Source organism: Lampris incognitus, chromosome 15 (assembly GCF_029633865.1).
Source record: "Lampris incognitus isolate fLamInc1 chromosome 15, fLamInc1.hap2, whole genome shotgun sequence".
In the NCBI taxonomy this organism is placed as follows: Eukaryota; Metazoa; Chordata; class Actinopteri; order Lampriformes; family Lampridae; genus Lampris; species Lampris incognitus.
In genome coordinates, this window is record NC_079225.1 from 8,896,231 (window position 1) to 8,913,073 (window position 16,843).

A 16,843-nucleotide genomic window follows, 5' to 3' on the forward strand; every position below is an offset into this window, starting at 1 on the left:
ACTGGGTGATTCTTCTCGTCAACTGACACAGCACCGTAATACTACAAACTGGCTTTTTTTAAACTTTAATGGTCCAAATAATAATTAACTAGTTGTTACAAAGTGCTTCACAAAACATGATAAAACTGTTAAAAATGACTGTTTTGTCTCGTATGGGCAAAGGTTAAAGTCAGAACATTTTATTTTTTCCTTCCTTTTTCTCCCCAATTGTAGCCGTCCCAGTCGCTGCTCCACCCCCTCTGCCGATCCGGGGAGGGCTGCAGACTACCACATGTATCCTCCGATACATGTGGAGTCACCAGCCCCATTTTTCCACCTGACAGTGAGGCGTTTCACCAGGGGGATGTAGCGCGTGGGAGGATAATGCTACCCCCGGAGCAGGCACCACGACCGACCAGAGGAAGCACTAGTGCAGTGACCAGGACACATACCCACATCCGGCTTCCCACCCGCAGACAAGGCCAACTGTGCTGTAGGGACACCCGACCAAGCCGGAGGTAACACGGGGATTCGAGCCGGAGATCCCCGTGTTGGTAGGCAACGGAACAGACCGCTACGCTATCCGGACGCCCGAGAACATGTTATTCCACAATAAGCCATATATCATATGCCTTAGAACTTAAAATGCATAAAAGTAGAACATTTAGAAAAAACTATTAAAATTTCCTTTTACAAATTAGTAATTAAGTCAAAACCCTTTGGTTGATATTCTCAGGAAGAAGTTGGAAGACATGTGACATGGACATCATTGTGATGGTAAGGTCATGGACAACTCAAAAGTCGTCTTTCAGCCAAGACAAATGTTTCTGAATGACCAACAACAAATTTAGCAGTAAAAGCTAGCAAATATGTGAAACTAAAAGACAGTAAACTCTGTGAAAACATGTCTTGATTAAATATAAGGCACGCGTTGGACATTCTTCTCATGTTCATCACCCTATCAGGAGAGACAAAAATCAAGATGTTCATTGATCTTTGACTCCTGCACCTGAAGTTGGCACACAGGGCAGCCGACCATTTGGGTGACAGAGGTAGATGCCATATTATGCACTCCTGAAGAATGGGAGGAAAAGGGGGATGAGGAGGAAGTTGTGGTGGTGATAGTTTTTTGCCGCACTGCAGGTGTGCTGCCTGCAGCAGAGGTACTGCCCTTTGTCTTTGTCATATCCTTTGATACTGCTGAGTCGCTGCCTTCTGTCCTCTGAAAGAAGTCCAAGATGTTGCGAGAGGTGCCATGACTGTCCCGTGGCCTCTTTCTAGATGCCGGCGCACCACCAGCCGGTTTAGTGGGACTGGGTTTGGATAATGTTGGAATCACAGACAGGTAATCCGTGAGAGAAGAATGACTACTTTGTTCTTTGGAGAAAGAAGAGGGGACAGAGGTGGTGCTTGACTGCTGTCTGCAGGCGTCATGTTTGTCAGGCGATAACGGCACTTTTCTGTCATTCGCTGCTGAGGTCTTTGAGAAAATAGGAGAAAGGGAGCCCCTAGCTCCACTCTCAGTTGTCATCAAGCCGTTGAAGTCTCGAAAGAACCCTTTAAATGTGTTTTCACTTCCTGTTCCATTGCTGTAAGGTTTGATGGCTCCTTGGCTGCTGCTGCGTTGGGGTTTGGGGAGTCTAACTGGTGAGCCATTGATGTTGACAAAAACCCTAGTGTTACTGACCGACTTCTTGGTGGGCCGCTTCTGTCCTCTAGAACCCCCCGATCTGATCGAGGGCAATGAACTGGAGGTCCCGTTGACTTGGGTATCCTGGCCAGGCTGTACAGGGGAATGGAGGCTTTTGGAGGTGGAGAAGGGTTTGTCAGGAGAGGGGCTGGGGCTAAGGAGAGGTCTTTTCAGAAAAGGCTCTGGTGCTTTGTGATGTGGCGGCGAAGATGTGGAAGCGGGGGTCGTCTCTGTGAGTCGAAAGCCTTTCCCACTGAATGGGATAACGCTCCTTATATCTTGTAACCCAGAACCTGACAGAGTGAAAAATACAAAAGGCGACTTAAAAAGGCTAATTTTTAACTGTTGTAAATAGAAGACAGTTGTAACATTCAAATTATTGGTGTGATTATTCAATATGTTTAACATTTAGCAAAATCCATCCATTATCCAAAACGCTTATCCTGCTCTCAGGGTCACGGGTATGCTGGAGCCCATCCCAGTAGTCATTGGGCAGCAGGCGGGGAGACACCCTGGACAGGCCGCCAGACCATCACAGGGCCCACATAAACACATTCATACCTAGGGACAATTTAGTACGGCCAATTCACCTAAACTACATGTCTTTGGAATTTGGGAGGAAACTGGAGCCCCTGGAGAAAACCCACACAGACATGGAGAGAACATGCAAACTCCACACAGAGGACGACCCGGGACGACCCCCAAGGTTGGACTACCCAGGGGCTTGAACCCAGGATGTTCTTGCTGTGAGGCAACCGCGCTGATCACTGCGCCACTGCATTCAGCAAAATCTATTAACAAAAAATGGGGAAAAACACGTTGTCAGGCAGGGCTCATCACCTGTAGTTGTATGAGAAGGCATTCCACTTCCTATGGGCTGACTTTGTGGGATCATCTTACTCTTTTTACTATGGATCTTCTTCCCGTATCCTTCAGGCTCCTTGATCTTGGTGTAAGTCCCACCGCAGGTCCTCTGGTGGTCACCCCACCAGGGGTCCAGGGAAGAAGGTGCACGATTCATGGCCCTCTTCACATAGCCGAAGTAGGGCTTGCGGTTTTGGCAGGGCCCATCACAGCGCCACCAGTGCTGCCGATACAAGTCAACCTCATCATGGAAGGTGTGATATATCTGACAAGAGGACAAGGGGGGAGGACAAGGGAGAAACGGAGCACAAAAAAAAAGAAACAGAGCAAAATGAAAGAGCAAGAGAGAGAAAATGTTAACTTTGAACATCTTTGCCTGTGGAAGATGAGATGTTAGATCATGTATGAGTGCTGTCATAATACTTGGGGTCCCCCTATTTTGTGTGAAACTACCTCAACTAAAAACAAACTGACAGACTAAGTAGGCTGAGAGCAGGACCTGTGTGTAGGACACCGAATTCCAAGTTTAAAGAAAGTAATCCATACTTGTAAATGTCATATTATGGTAATATATTTGCAACACATCAAATTGTTGAAAGTATGTTGTCAAACAGCAAGCAAAATTAACATAAGGATTTTATGAATGGAAGTGAATGTGAAATAGCTGTAAACCAAACCGCTCATCGTTGTGCCAGTTCAGTCTGTTTCGACTCTGATGGTAAATAAAGGACGGGAGTCTAAACCTTGAAGTGGTACTGCACATTTAAATGTGTTTTTGAGCTGTAAATTAACTGATATTTGTACAGTGAGGAAACATATCAAAGTTGGTGCTAATTTTGTCCCCCCCCCCCCCGTTTTTCTCCCCAGTTGTATCCGGCCAATTACCCCACTCTTCCAAGCTGTCCTGATCTCTGCTCCATCCCCTCTGCCGATCCGGGGAGGGGCTGCAGGCTACCACATCTCCTCCGATAGATGTGGCGTCACCAGCCGCTTCTTTTCAGCTGACAGTGAGGAGTTTCACCAGGAGAATGTAGCGTGTGGGAGGATCACGCTATTTCCCCCTTCCCCCAGAACAGGTGCCCCGACCAAGCAGAGGAGGTGCTAGTGCAGCGACCAGGACACATACCCACATCCGGCTTCCCACCCGCAGACAAGGCCAATTGTGTCTGTAGAGACGCCCGACCAAGCCAGAGATAACATAGGGATTCGAACTAGCAATCCCCGTATTGGTAGGCAACAGAATAGACCGCCATGCCATCTGGACGCCCCCTGCTGGTGTTAATACTGACATTTCTTACCAAAGTTATACAAATCAGCATTTTACAGGTTGAAAATGACGACTCAACACGCCATCTACTGTATTAAATTGGCCCTGAACTTTCCAAGACCTATGCTGACCGGCTGGAACTTATATACGTCATGAAATAAAAAATGTTAACGGCCTTGAGTGCGAGTCTAAAACCGTGCTCACTTTTAAATATATGCTGATTGAGACATCATTCACAGGAGTTTGCACTATTTTTTGCTAACCTCGCTAACATTACGCCTTTATTACATTTTCTACCAAACTTTTGAATTTCTCTCAATTTACAGTTATAATTATTTCATCATTTTCAATTTTAGTGCAGTGGTTTGGACTTGTGCTTTTGACAGCTGTAGAAGCACCACCAGACCGCATTCTTTCCCTTCAGACCCTCATATGGCTCAGCAATGGTTGTAGATGGCAGGACGGTCCCTCAATAGCAACACCACTGCTATATACATTTGTGATCAGCATTTTTCATGAGTGCGCTATTCTTTTTTTTTTTTTTTTTTTATAACTTTGTTTATTGAATTTTCCGCATAATCAACATTTACAAAATAATTGTCCTCGTAAGTTGTACAGCATGAACACAAAACACATCCAACAATACACTAACACACCAGAATACAATGAGGAATAAAAAAAACACCCTCAAAGGAGAAAAAAAAAAATCAAATCAAATCAAAACAAATTAACTAAAATAATTAAAAAAAAATAAAAAATAAATAAAAGTAACTAAATAAATACAAGTACACATATTCCAATGCACTTGTCCGCAGGCCAGCCAACCCAGCACAGTCCCTCACAGACATCATGTACACATACACCCTACCTCCTTCATCACCGGAGCTTGCCACGCCCCCACCTCCATCCAACAAGGACATCAATAAAAAGGAAAAAATATGTATATATATATACACACACATCACTCTGGAATAACAGGGAAATGAAGTCGCTTAACATAAGAAAAGAAGGGGGTCCACATTGCCCAGAATTTGTTTAGGGACCCTTTGAGTGTGTGCCTAATTTTTTCCAGCTTTATACAATTTAAAACAGACTTAATCCAAAGAGCATGAGAAGGGGGTACAGAGGATTTCCAACTAAGCAAAACCAATCGTCTCGCCAACAGGGTAACAAAGGCAATAAAATCCTTATTAATATTGGTCAGTTGCAATGTGGGCGAGGGCACCCCATATAGCGCAATAAAAGGGTCTGGCTTGATCTGTGTGTCACATACTTCTGAAAGTGTGCTAAAAATATCTTTCCAAAAACCATCAAGAGATGAGCAACACCAAAACATGTGCACATGGTTAGCAGGAGACTGGTTACACCTCACACAGTTAGGATTTATGTCTTTGTAAATTTTCGCTAGTCTCGCTTTGGTCCAATGAGCCCTATGAATGATTTTGCATTGAATGAGACCATGTCGGGCGCAGACCGAAGAGGTATGTACCCTTCCGAGTGCCCTCTCCCACAGCCCATCAGATATTCCCTCCCCCAGTTCCTCCTCCCATGAGGATTTAATGTCATTAAGTGAGGCAATTCTTAAAGAACAAATTTGTCTATAAATTATTGACAAGGTACCTTTCAGAGTGGGAAGCGGGGTAAGAAAGGTGTCAAACTGTGTTTCACCAGGAAGGGTGGGGAAATGAGGATCCAAATTGCGGACATAACTCCGGATCTGTAAAAATCTAAAAAAATGATGCCTGGGAAGACCAAATTTAACTGCTAGTTGCTCAAACGTACTAAATGTATTGTCAATGTAGAGATCTTTAAACCTTTTTATACCAAGACTAGACCATATTGAGAAAGCACTATCAACCATAGATGGGGCAAAAGCAGGGTTCGAGGCCATCGGAGCAGAAAGAGAGGTTGTCTGAAACCCAAAATGGCGTCTAAATTGATTCCAGATCCTCACTGTTGTTTTGACACACACATTCTTGGTGAAAGAGGAATAAGGGCCTGTAATGGAGGAGTGAGCGAGGGAAGACAATGATGCCGGTACAGACGAAGCAGCTTCCATCTTTAACCAAATTGGGGACGGGGACATCTCTCCACCTCGCAACCAGAACTGAATGACCCTAAGATTAGCCGCCCAATAATAAAATCTAAAATCTGGTAGCGCCATACCTCCGTCTGACTTGGGTCTCTGCAAGAGCTGTTTTCGTATCCTAGGAGTCTTCTTATCCCATATGAAAGGTAGAATTAGGCCGTCTATTTTTTTGAAAAATGTGTTGGGAAGAAAAATCGGTAGGCACTGAAAGAGATATAAAAATTTAGGGAGTGTGTTCATTTTGACAGAATTAATTCTCGCTACTAAAGAGAGGTGCATCACTGACCAGCGTTCAAAATCATCCTTAGTGCGGGTTAAAAGCGAGGAAAAGTTGGCCCGAAAAAGGTTTTCAAATCGACTCGTGACCTGTACACCAAGATAAGTGAAACAACTATGAGCAACTTTGAATGGCAAGGTATGTAATGGGAATTTTTCCGCAGTCACATTAAGCGGCATCAATTCGCTTTTACTGAGATTCAGTTTATACCCTGATAAATGACCAAAGGATGTAATAGTAGCAAGGGCAGCAGGAACAGAAACAGAAAGATTAGATGTGTATAGCAATAAGTCATCTGCATATAAAGACACCTTGTGCTCATGTCCGTATCTAACTATACCTTTGATAAGAGGGTTGGAACGAAGTGCTATTGCAAGGGGTTCTATGGTGAGAGCAAACAATAAAGGGCTTAGAGGGCAACCCTGGCGTGTTGACCGTTGCAGAGGGAAACAGCCTGACTGAGTGTTATTAGTCCTGACAGAGGCTTGGGGGGACGCATACAGAAGTCTTACCCAAGTAGTGAATTTTGAACCAAAGCCGAATTTATTTAGTGTATAGAAAAGGTACTTCCACTCCACCCTGTCAAACGCCTTCTCCGCGTCCAGGGATATAATGGCCTCCGAGGTGTTGGTGTCAGAGGAATTGTACATGATATTAAATAGTCGCCTAAGATTGAAGAATGAATGTCTATTTCTAATAAATCCTGTTAGATCAGGAGAGATAATCGATGGGAGAACTGTTTCCAGGCGTGTTGCCAGAAGTTTGGCTAAAATCTTACAGTCAACATTTAACAGGCTAATTGGACGATATGATGCACATTCAAGAGGGTCTTTATTATTTTTAAGAATTAAACAGATAGTCGCTTGAGTGAGAGTCTGTGGAAGAATACCATTAACAAATGCTTCATTATACATTTCAATTAGAATAGGGGCTATTTTGGGGAAAAGCTTTTTATAAAACTCTGTCAAGTAACCGTCAGGCCCTGGGCTTCTCCCGGATTGAAGGGATTTGACAGCTCTAGACAGTTCTTCAACAGTGATTGGTTGTTCTAATTCTTTAACCAAATCCTGGTTGACTAAAGGTACATCAAGGGAGTGGAAGAAGTCATCAAATTCTGATAAATCAGCATCACTTTCAGAAGTATATAGAGACTGGTAGAAACTTCTGAACTCATCATTTATCTCCCTAGGGTCTAATGATATTCCGGATGATGTATGAATTTTGGGAATTTGATGTGATGATGAAACTTGACGCAACTTGTGTGCTAATAACTTACTGGCTTTGTCTCCCTGTTCATAGTAGGTGCTCCTAGACTTGACAAGCAGCTCAGTAACTTGATCTGTTAGCAAAGTGTCAAATTCTGCTTGCAAAGTTAAGCGCTCCTTATAAATATCTGGAGATGGTGAAACGGAATATGCGTTATCTAATTGGGCAATGCGGCGTGTTAGCATGGACAATTTATCTTTTTTAAGTTTGTTCTCATATGTGGTGTAGGAAATAATTTCACCTCTAAGATAAGCTTTCAAAGTTTCCCATAGGGTAGACGCAGAGATACCTGGGGTTCTATTTGTATTCATAAAAAAGTCAATTTGGGCCGAAGCAAAGTTAATAAAATTTTCGTTACTGAGTAATTGAGTGTTAAGCCGCCAAGGCGGTCTCTGATTATTAGCTGTTTGAAAGACTACTCCCATAGTGACAGGGGCATGGTCCGAAACCACAATTGGATTATATAAGCACGAAGATATGGAATGGAGAAGTCTATCATCTACAAGGAAGTAGTCTATGCGCGTAAAAGTGTGGTGTACCGAAGAGAAAAAAGAGTATGCCCTCCCAGATGGATTAAATGTTCTCCAAGGGTCTGAAACAGCGAAATCAGACATAAAGGTACGGACAACCCCAGCCGAGGTTGATAAAGTAGTAGATTTAGTGGAGGATCGATCCAAATGTGGGTCCAACCAGCAGTTAAAGTCACCGCCTATGATCAGCATATGGGAGGACATATCAGGGAGTGTGGAGAAAACCGATTTGAAAAAATCCCCATTGTCCCAATTAGGACCATAAACATTAACAAGAACCACCTTCGTATCGAATAACCTACCACTGACAATTACATATCTACCATTGGGATCAGCTATCACATTAGAACATGTAAAAGGTACTGATTTGTGAAGTAAGATAGCCACCCCTCTTGACCTACTCTGAAATGAGGAATGGAACACCTGACCCACCCATCTGCACCTAAGTATTGAGTGTTGTGGTACCTTGAGATGAGTTTCTTGGAGGAAGATAATGTGAGCTTTCAACTGATGGAGGTGGTGGAGAACCTTACTGCGTTTAACTGGGTTGTTAATGCCCCTACAATTCCAAGTGAGAAAATTAAAACCATTCCCTCCAGCAGGATGAGCTACGTCAGGCTGAGTCATGTCTTAAGAGAGAGAGGACATGTTAAGGACAAGGCATAATGCAAATTAAATATTTTGGCTGACCTCAATAGTGCAAATTCAAAAAACAAAAACAAGTGACAAAACACAAGAAAACAAAACACAAATACAGAAGGAAAAAAACCCTCCCACAAAATCCCTCTTGCCGAAGCATCTCCCCAACTGAGATGCAAGCAAACCCCTAAATACAAAAAACCTTTAGAGCAACGCATACCAACTTAGCTAGCTTACTCTTAGCTACCTGAGATTTGTGACCATTGAACTAGAATAAAGCAAATGTGCATAAGTCGGTCTCCAATAACATTAGGACCCGAGGAAAACTAACTCAGTTAAGAGAGGTACAAAATCTATAAAGTGGCAAAATTGAACTTCAACCATGTAAACAACCAAATACTGGCAGTGCAGGCAGCTCAGATCAAAACAAAATGAAATGAGAATGACACAAATAGTAGGCAGTAATGTAAGTGGAATAAAATATATCTCCACATTATATCACCTTAATGTGAGTAGTCCGCTGTATACTCATCAACATGTATTGAAAATAAAAATAAAAAACCCACTACATTCAAGTGTCAACAATGAGCACTGCAAGGCTAGCTTCACTCTCCAACATGTACTGAAAATAAAAAAACAGCTGCGTTCAAATGTCAACAATGAGCACTGCAAGACCAACTTCACTAGCTAATCTGCCTACCAGCCAGCCCGCTAACTAGCCTGCTAACCAGACCAGCCAACTGATATTTTGAGCTACAGACCCGGCGGTGGCATGACAGCTTTTTTCACCCTGTTTTTGATGAAATCGGCCGCAACAGCCGGGTCCTCAAACCTGTGTGTGGAGCTGTCCGGCAGGGTCAGTCTCAGAACCGCAGGGTAGATGAGACCATATTTCACGCCGGGACAGGCGCGCAGCTGGCGCTTAACATCTCCGAAGCTAGCCCGCTTCTTGGCCACAGCCGTGGTGTAGTCCGGAAATATCGAGACTCTTCTGCCCTTGTAGAGGAGAGGAGACGCATCTCCAGATCTCTTCAGCATGTCGTTCCGGACGTGAAAGAAATGCACCCTGATGACAAATGGTCGCGGAGGTTCACCCTCCCGGGGTCGGCTCCGCAGGGTGCGATGGGCCCGGTCTAGCAGCGGCTTCTCATCCAGGCCGAGCAGCTCCTGAAGCAGCCCGGCTACGAATTCTGTCGGTCGCGGGCCCTCCACTCCCTCCGGTATTCCCAGAAGACGGATGTTGTTCCTCCGCATTCTACCTTCCAGGTCCTCGCATCTGTTGTCCAGGTATGTCACCCTAGTTGTTAGTGAGCCGACGTTCGCCTCTAGCTCGGTAATCCGAGTGCTGTGATCTGTAGCACTGCGCTCCAGCTCTGATAAAACGACTCCATGTGCGTCGAGTTTATTCTGGATCCTCTCGATAGATCTTTTAAGCTCGTCTTTGACCAGTATCATCTCTGATCTGAGAGTGTTAGCTGAAGTGTCAATCTTACCGAAAATATCGGTTTTGAGGGAGCCCATCATGGATTGTAGCATTTCCGCGGTCAGTACTGTCATGCTGTCAGCACTAGCTGTAGCACCCGATGTTGGGAGCGGATCAGATTCAGGAGAGGGCGCAGGCTTATTGCGGCCTGCTCTTGCAGACTCCGTTTTCGGTCGATTAGATGTCATTTCACCTTCAAAGTCCTCAAATATAGTGTGAATCGTTTAAAGGACTCTTTACACGCTTGACCACCAAAGACATGCACGATTTAGCGAGATTAAATATATAAATTTGGTCACTAACTCAGGAGCAATAGAGAAACGTGTCCTACATCCTCGACGTCCCGGCCACGCCCCCCGCGCTATTCTAACTACATGGAGGTCAAGTTGGGATTTGTGTCAACCCACCATCTTCGCCACAGTCCTGCTGCAGTTCCCCCCCCCCCCAGCGCCCACTTTTTAGCATTTTTCAAAATTATGCAGTGGGTGAAATTGGGCTCAAGCCTAGGGAGAAATTACACTTTGATTGCTGAAAACATCCAAGAGCCAAGGTTGAGATCTAGTTTTGTTTTGCAGGTCGTTAAATGGTAAAATTTCAGGCGAGTCTGGACAGTCCCACTGGATCGATATCTGTATTTTCAAAAGTTTAACAAATGGCTTGTGAAAAGATGCAGCGAAAAACCTACAGTGATTTTGGTCCCACTGGATTTGTTGATCCTGTTCATGTGCTTGCAGAATTCTGGTCCATGTCCCTCTCGGTCACGATTATTTTGGGTCACAAACAGCAGAGCGTGGATCATTTCATGAAGAAGAGTCTGGTGGGAAAGTTGTTGAGTAAAAAGTTTGTCAACAGCAAAAATGACCAATCTTTTTAGAGTCAGCAATACAATTAATTAAGGTATAGAAGGCAAAAATTAATCATGTATCCAGAGATAACTGTATACGAGCACTTAGTCAGTAGCAAAAGCCTTTCGTATGCTCCAATATTTGGACAAATTCACATCTGGGAGCTACTCAGGACAACTGAAGGTCTTCTAGCATTGGCATATGTGAGGTTTCTTTGATATCACTACAAGTAATAAGGTTGTAATAGCTTATACATTATAGAACCAGGCCACTATGGATGGCACAAGCCAGTGCATTCTTACTGCCGGTCCCAAGCCTGCATAAATGGGGATGGTTGTGTCAGGAAGGGCATCCAGTGTAAAACCTTTGCCAAATCAAATATGCGGATCATAAATCAGATTTCCATACCGGATCGGCTGAGGCCTGGGTTACTAACGAATGCCACCGGTACTGTTGGCCAGCAGGGGGCCGGTGGAAACTATGCTACTGTTGGGCAAAGGAGAAGGAATGTCCAGAGGTAGCGGGAGAGGAGGAAGGGTAGGAGTGTGGAGGTGAGTCGGAACCTTGAATGTTGGCACCAAGACTGCTAAAAGGGAGGGAGCTGGCTGACATGATGGAGAGAAGGAAGGTAGATATACTGTGTGTGCAAGAGATCAGGTGGAAGGGGAGTAAGGCCAGCAGAATCAGAGGTGGGTTCCAACTCTTCTACCATGATGTGGATGGGAGGAGAAATGGGGTAGGGATAATTTTGGATGAAGAGTATGTCAAGAGTGTGGGAGGTGAAGATAGTGTTGGCCAGAGTGATGAGTATAAAACTGGAAATAGAAGGCGTGATCATGAATGTTATCGGTGTATATGCCCCGCAAACTGGGTGTGAGATGGACGTGAAAGAAGAATTCTGAAGTGAGTTGGATGAAGTGGTGGAGAGCGTAGCCAATAGGGGTGGGAATCTTTCGGAATCTCACGATTTGATTTCGATTCTTGGGGTCACAAAGTGTGAATCTGGTCGAGCACAATGGTAGAGAGAGCGGACCACTTTTTCATTTTGTTCAGACATTAGACTTGAAGAGATGGCAGCAGCCTTCAGCAACACCTGAACTCATTGAAAAAAAAAGTGGGCCCGAAGTGGAATATGGAGATATTTCGGGTTTAAAGTGGACGAAAAAGGCGAGCCCATAAACACAGCAGTACTGTTTTATAATGTGCCTCGCAAAAGGAGGCAACACGTCAAACCTGGCCAAACACCTGTCGGACAAACATCCCGGCCTTTTCAAAGACCGACAGGTGATAGTTGACTATTTCACTCCCCTGGTATGTCCATGAAAGAAATACAGAGTGATCGAAAAGCCTCTCCGCAATAGTACTTCACATACATAGCCTACATATTTGCGTAGTGCTGAAAGTGTTGTCCATGATGTTGTATGCAAAATAACTGAGTCGGAGACAATGTCACTTAACTGTGGAGACAACTCGATCCTGCATTTGCACCAAGCTAGCAAACAAGTCATCACAACATCCCCTGTACCCACAGCAGAATTTAATGCACACATGCACCTGTATATAGCAAAGTCACAAACATGATTTTATACAGCGATTTAGTCATTTCCCATTTAAGGTTTCATACATCCTGTATAAAGACAGCATTGGAACTCTTTTTTGTGAAACATTAGCATACAATATGCCATAACCTAGTCATAGATACATATAATATATAACCTATATAATATGTAGCTACCTACCATCCAAGCTGTTTTTGAGCAGCGTATAAAGTGCTCAAAGGAGTCTAAAGATGCTAAAAGGCCCAAAAGGGTAGTGGCAGAGTTCATCTATATGGACCAAGTGCCAGTACAGTTAGTTGAGAAAGCTGGGTTCAGAAACCTTGTACACAACCCAGTATGACCTCCCCTCAATGAATTTCTTCATGTATAATGAAATTCCCAAGATGTATGGTGAGACAAGGTCTATTATCAGTACACAAATGACACCAAAGCCATTCTTCTCCTGCACTATGGACTTCTAGACCAGCAGAACTGTAAACACATATGGCTGTAACAATCCAGTTCATCACAAAATTGTGGGAAATACAGTCCTGGTGCTTAGGATGCCCTGCATTGTACTCTGACTACACAGCTGACAATGTGAAGGAAGCCCTGGATGATATTGCGACGGATTCCTGGGTGCTGGATATGGCCAAAATGTCTGGTATCACAACAGAAAATGCTTTTAAACTGCAAAGCTTTTGCTGACTACACCTAGATACCCTGTTTTGGCCACAATCTGCATTTGTCAGTCAAGAAAGCAATAGACATTGATTGTGTAGCAAACTGTCTTTCCTGACTCTGAAAGACTGTCTCGGGCTTCTCAAGATCCAATAAGATGTCAAGACTGCTGCAAGACAAACAGAAATCTTTAAAGCTGCTACAACATATACTAATTTATGACGAGCCCACCCGATGGGGTTCCATGTACGATATGGTGGATCGATTTTGTAACCACCAAGCAGTCTCTGCTGTTCTGGCTGAGGACAGAAAGAAGTGGCACCTGATACCCAGAGACACAGACGTGACAACTTTGGAAAGTGAGGGATGTCTTGGCTCCACTCATTGATTTCACAGATACCCCAAGTGGAGAGAAAGAAACAACTCTCTCATCACTTCTGCCACTCATGTGGAAGATAAGAGCCTGCCTGAAAGATGAGGAAGGCGAGAGTCCACTAGCACTGGAAATGAAGCAGAGAATTAGAGAAGACTTTGAAAATAGATTCGATGAGCACGAGCTAAAGATAACACCAAACATCTCCACTTTCCTAGATCCAGGATTTAATAACACTTGTTAGTATGGAAGAGGAAGTTAAGAGGGAACTGCTCCTAAAAGCCGAGACAGTTAAGCTTCCAAGGGAACACAGTCGGGAGCAACAAGAAGACTCGGAGGACAATAGAGGAGCAGCTGCTGCAGCAAAGACAAAAAGAGGTGATCTAAAAAGTTTGCTCTGCAGTATTGCCTCAGAAAAGAAGGGAGCAGATAGTTCTGGAACAAGACAAGATTCTGCCACAACACCAGTAGATAAACTAAATGGTGAGATCGCCGACTATAAACAATTAAGACATCAGCCCTGCAGATTGGTGGAGTCAACAAGAGGCACACCTGCCCATCTTGGCTCACTTTGCAAAACATTATCTGTGTATTCCGGCATCAAGCTGTACGTGTCTTTAGCACATCTGGAAACATCTGCAGTCCTAGGCGTTCGAGACTGAGTGAGGAACATGTAGACACCCTTGTTTTCTTGGCCAAAAACTAAACAAGGCAAAGGGATTGCGTAACAAATGAAAAACAGCCAGCCACCCTAGGATTACGGTTTAGGCTGAGCAGTGACAGAATACCATTCAAGTCAGTTATGCTGCTCCATTAGTTGGGCTATTAATGTTCTAATTTTGTCATAGAGCTCACTGTGTTGAATGTCATTTCTTATTGTTTTAATATGTACAAATCTATCTTGAATTGTGATAAAGGAAAGCTGTTCAGAATTAAGATAAAGCTCAATGGCTGAGTTGACAATACTTTTTTTGACCAAGGGGAAAAAAAAAATAAAAATGACACAGCCAAGATTTAGGATAGGTTAGAGGTAACTTAACAGTTTGAGATTACGCTGCCATTTTAGTTAAATGGGTTTGTCATTTTTCCATTAAATGCCACTGCTTTATTTTATTTATTGTTCTCATTGTTCTAAGAGTTTGTGTTTTGACTGAAAACGTTATCCAGGTTTGAAATAAAGCACAATAAAGATATGAGGGTTTCCATTTTAACAAAAAAAAAAAAAGTGTTGAAATTCATGACTTGGTAAAGGTATTGCAACAAAAATTTTTGGTATCGTGACAACGCCATAGTAATTATAGAGACAGTAAATCAGTAAGTGCGGCAGATTAGCGAGGGTGAAGGGAGGGCAGCTATGAAGAGGATGAAGAGTTGAAAGGCGGTTGGTCCAGATGACATAACTGTGGAGGCATGGAGACATTTAGGAGTGATGGCAGTAGAGTTTTAAACTAGATGATTTAACATAATCTTATAAAGGGAGAGGATGCCTGAGGAGTGGAGAAGTGCACTTGTACCGATTTTCAAGATAAGGGCGATGTGCAGAGCCGTAGCAACTACAGAGGTATGAAGTTGATCAGATATGGGAAAGAGTAATAGAAGCTAGGTTAAGAGTAGAGGTGATGATCAGCGAGCAGCAGTATGGTTTCATGCCACAAAAGAGCACCACAGATGTGAGGTTTGTTTTGAATGTTGATGGAGAAGTATATATATATTGAAGATCAGAAGTAATTACCTCGTGTCTGTGCATTTACAGAAAGCATATGACAGGGGACCGAGAGGAGGAGGTGTGGTATTGTATGAGGAAGTTGGGAGTGGCAGAGACGTATGTAAGAGCTTATCCATTATAGCCTGCCGCCCGATGACTGCTGGGATTGGCTCCAGCATCCCCGCGACCCCCGATTGGGATAAGCGGCTTGGCTAATGGATGGATGGACTCCTTTGTCTTCACATCATAACTACGCTGACACCGCTTATCCTGTCAGCAAGTGAGCATCTTACCTCAACTAGATCCCGTCGGGGTCTGAGCTTCAGCAGGGGCTCACTGAGTCTGATCGAACACAGTCCACCTCGGCCCTCATAAGAACACACACCTGCACACCTGGGAGGGGGTGGGGGGAACAATATCAGTGACAGGATACTATCTACTTTAATTAATAAACAACAGTTACAGAGGACCGATGCAGGACTCTGTGAGCAGCAGCAGAGGACGTATTAACTTCACTACATCCACAATAATGTGACCGGTTATGTTCTTGCCCGGTGCGGGATTCGATACGGGGTGCACTGCACCACAAGGCGACGCCACTAACCGCTCGGCTAAAGGGTCAGACCCGTTAGCTAGCTAGGGGCTAACGTGACTTATTAGTAGCTTACACCAACATCACTGACACAGCTCCGAGTATCAGGGCAAAGACCAAACATTGTCCACAACTTTGAACTTACAATGTCATTCTTGGACTCCATTTCACCTCGACTCCGCCGAGTTTACCCCAGAAGAAGGTCTCATTGAATTCCAGGAACATGGCTCGGATGTTGGGGTTTGGGTCCAGCAGCTCCCAGGACTCATCTACGACGGACATCGGCCTTTCAGGGCTGGGCGAGCGGAGGAATACGCCGCCGCCGGCGCCCGACTCCACTTTACATTTCTTACCGCTTCCGCCGAAACCGTCTTCATGCGGACTACTTGGCGAAAATGAGGAGGCCGCATACTCGCTGTCAAACTGCTCCTGCAACTGGACGGCGAGCAGAAAGTCGTCGTCCATGTCCGGCGGAGCGCGTTGCTAAGACGAGGAGGTCGAGGCTACCGTTGCTATCGACGTCCGCTAGCCGTTAGCATTTGCTACCCTGCGCTGCCCGCTATTAGCACAGCCCGTTAGCAAGCATTTAACATTGCTCACGCAAAGACCGAGTGACAACAAGCTCGTCCAGTTATTTTAAAATATCCAACAACACTCGCCCAACGTTAAACGTCCCATCATAGACTTATTCACGCACTAACAGCGGCGGGTCCTTTTTCTTCTTCGTGGGGTTTATTGGCGGTTGGCAAACAGCGAAATGAAATGGCGCATTAGCGCCACCAGCTGCCACGGAGTGTGGATCAGAATGGTCATTATTTACGCTGTTCCCTCCCAAAAAAACCCCCAAAAGATTTAATCTTCTTAATTAAATTAGTTACTCCAAGAACCTGAAACGGGATTTTTTTAACACTCAGTTGAGTTCTTATGAGATTTTGAGTCAGACGCCTTCTTTCTGCCTCATATTTCGGACTGTTTATCATAACATGCTCCGTTTCCTCTTGCCCACAGTAGGCAAATCTGCCTGT

The 16,843-nt window shown here is 44.3% G+C and overlaps 1 protein-coding gene across 1 annotated transcript; it reads right to left on the reverse strand.

The window, feature by feature from the left end:
• Positions 1-55: 55 nt before the first annotated feature.
• On the reverse strand, positions 56-16,495 carry sprtn (SprT-like N-terminal domain). Its single transcript, XM_056294849.1, has 5 exons — positions 15,964-16,495; positions 15,520-15,619; positions 10,770-10,898; positions 2,510-2,798; positions 56-1,962 (listed from the first exon to the last, which is right to left on the reverse strand). The coding sequence occupies exons 1-5, from the start codon at positions 16,281-16,283 to the stop codon at positions 941-943; spliced, it is 1,860 nt and encodes a 619-aa protein (XP_056150824.1). The 5' UTR covers positions 16,284-16,495; the 3' UTR covers positions 56-940.
• Between the last annotated feature and the right edge of the window lie 348 nt (positions 16,496-16,843).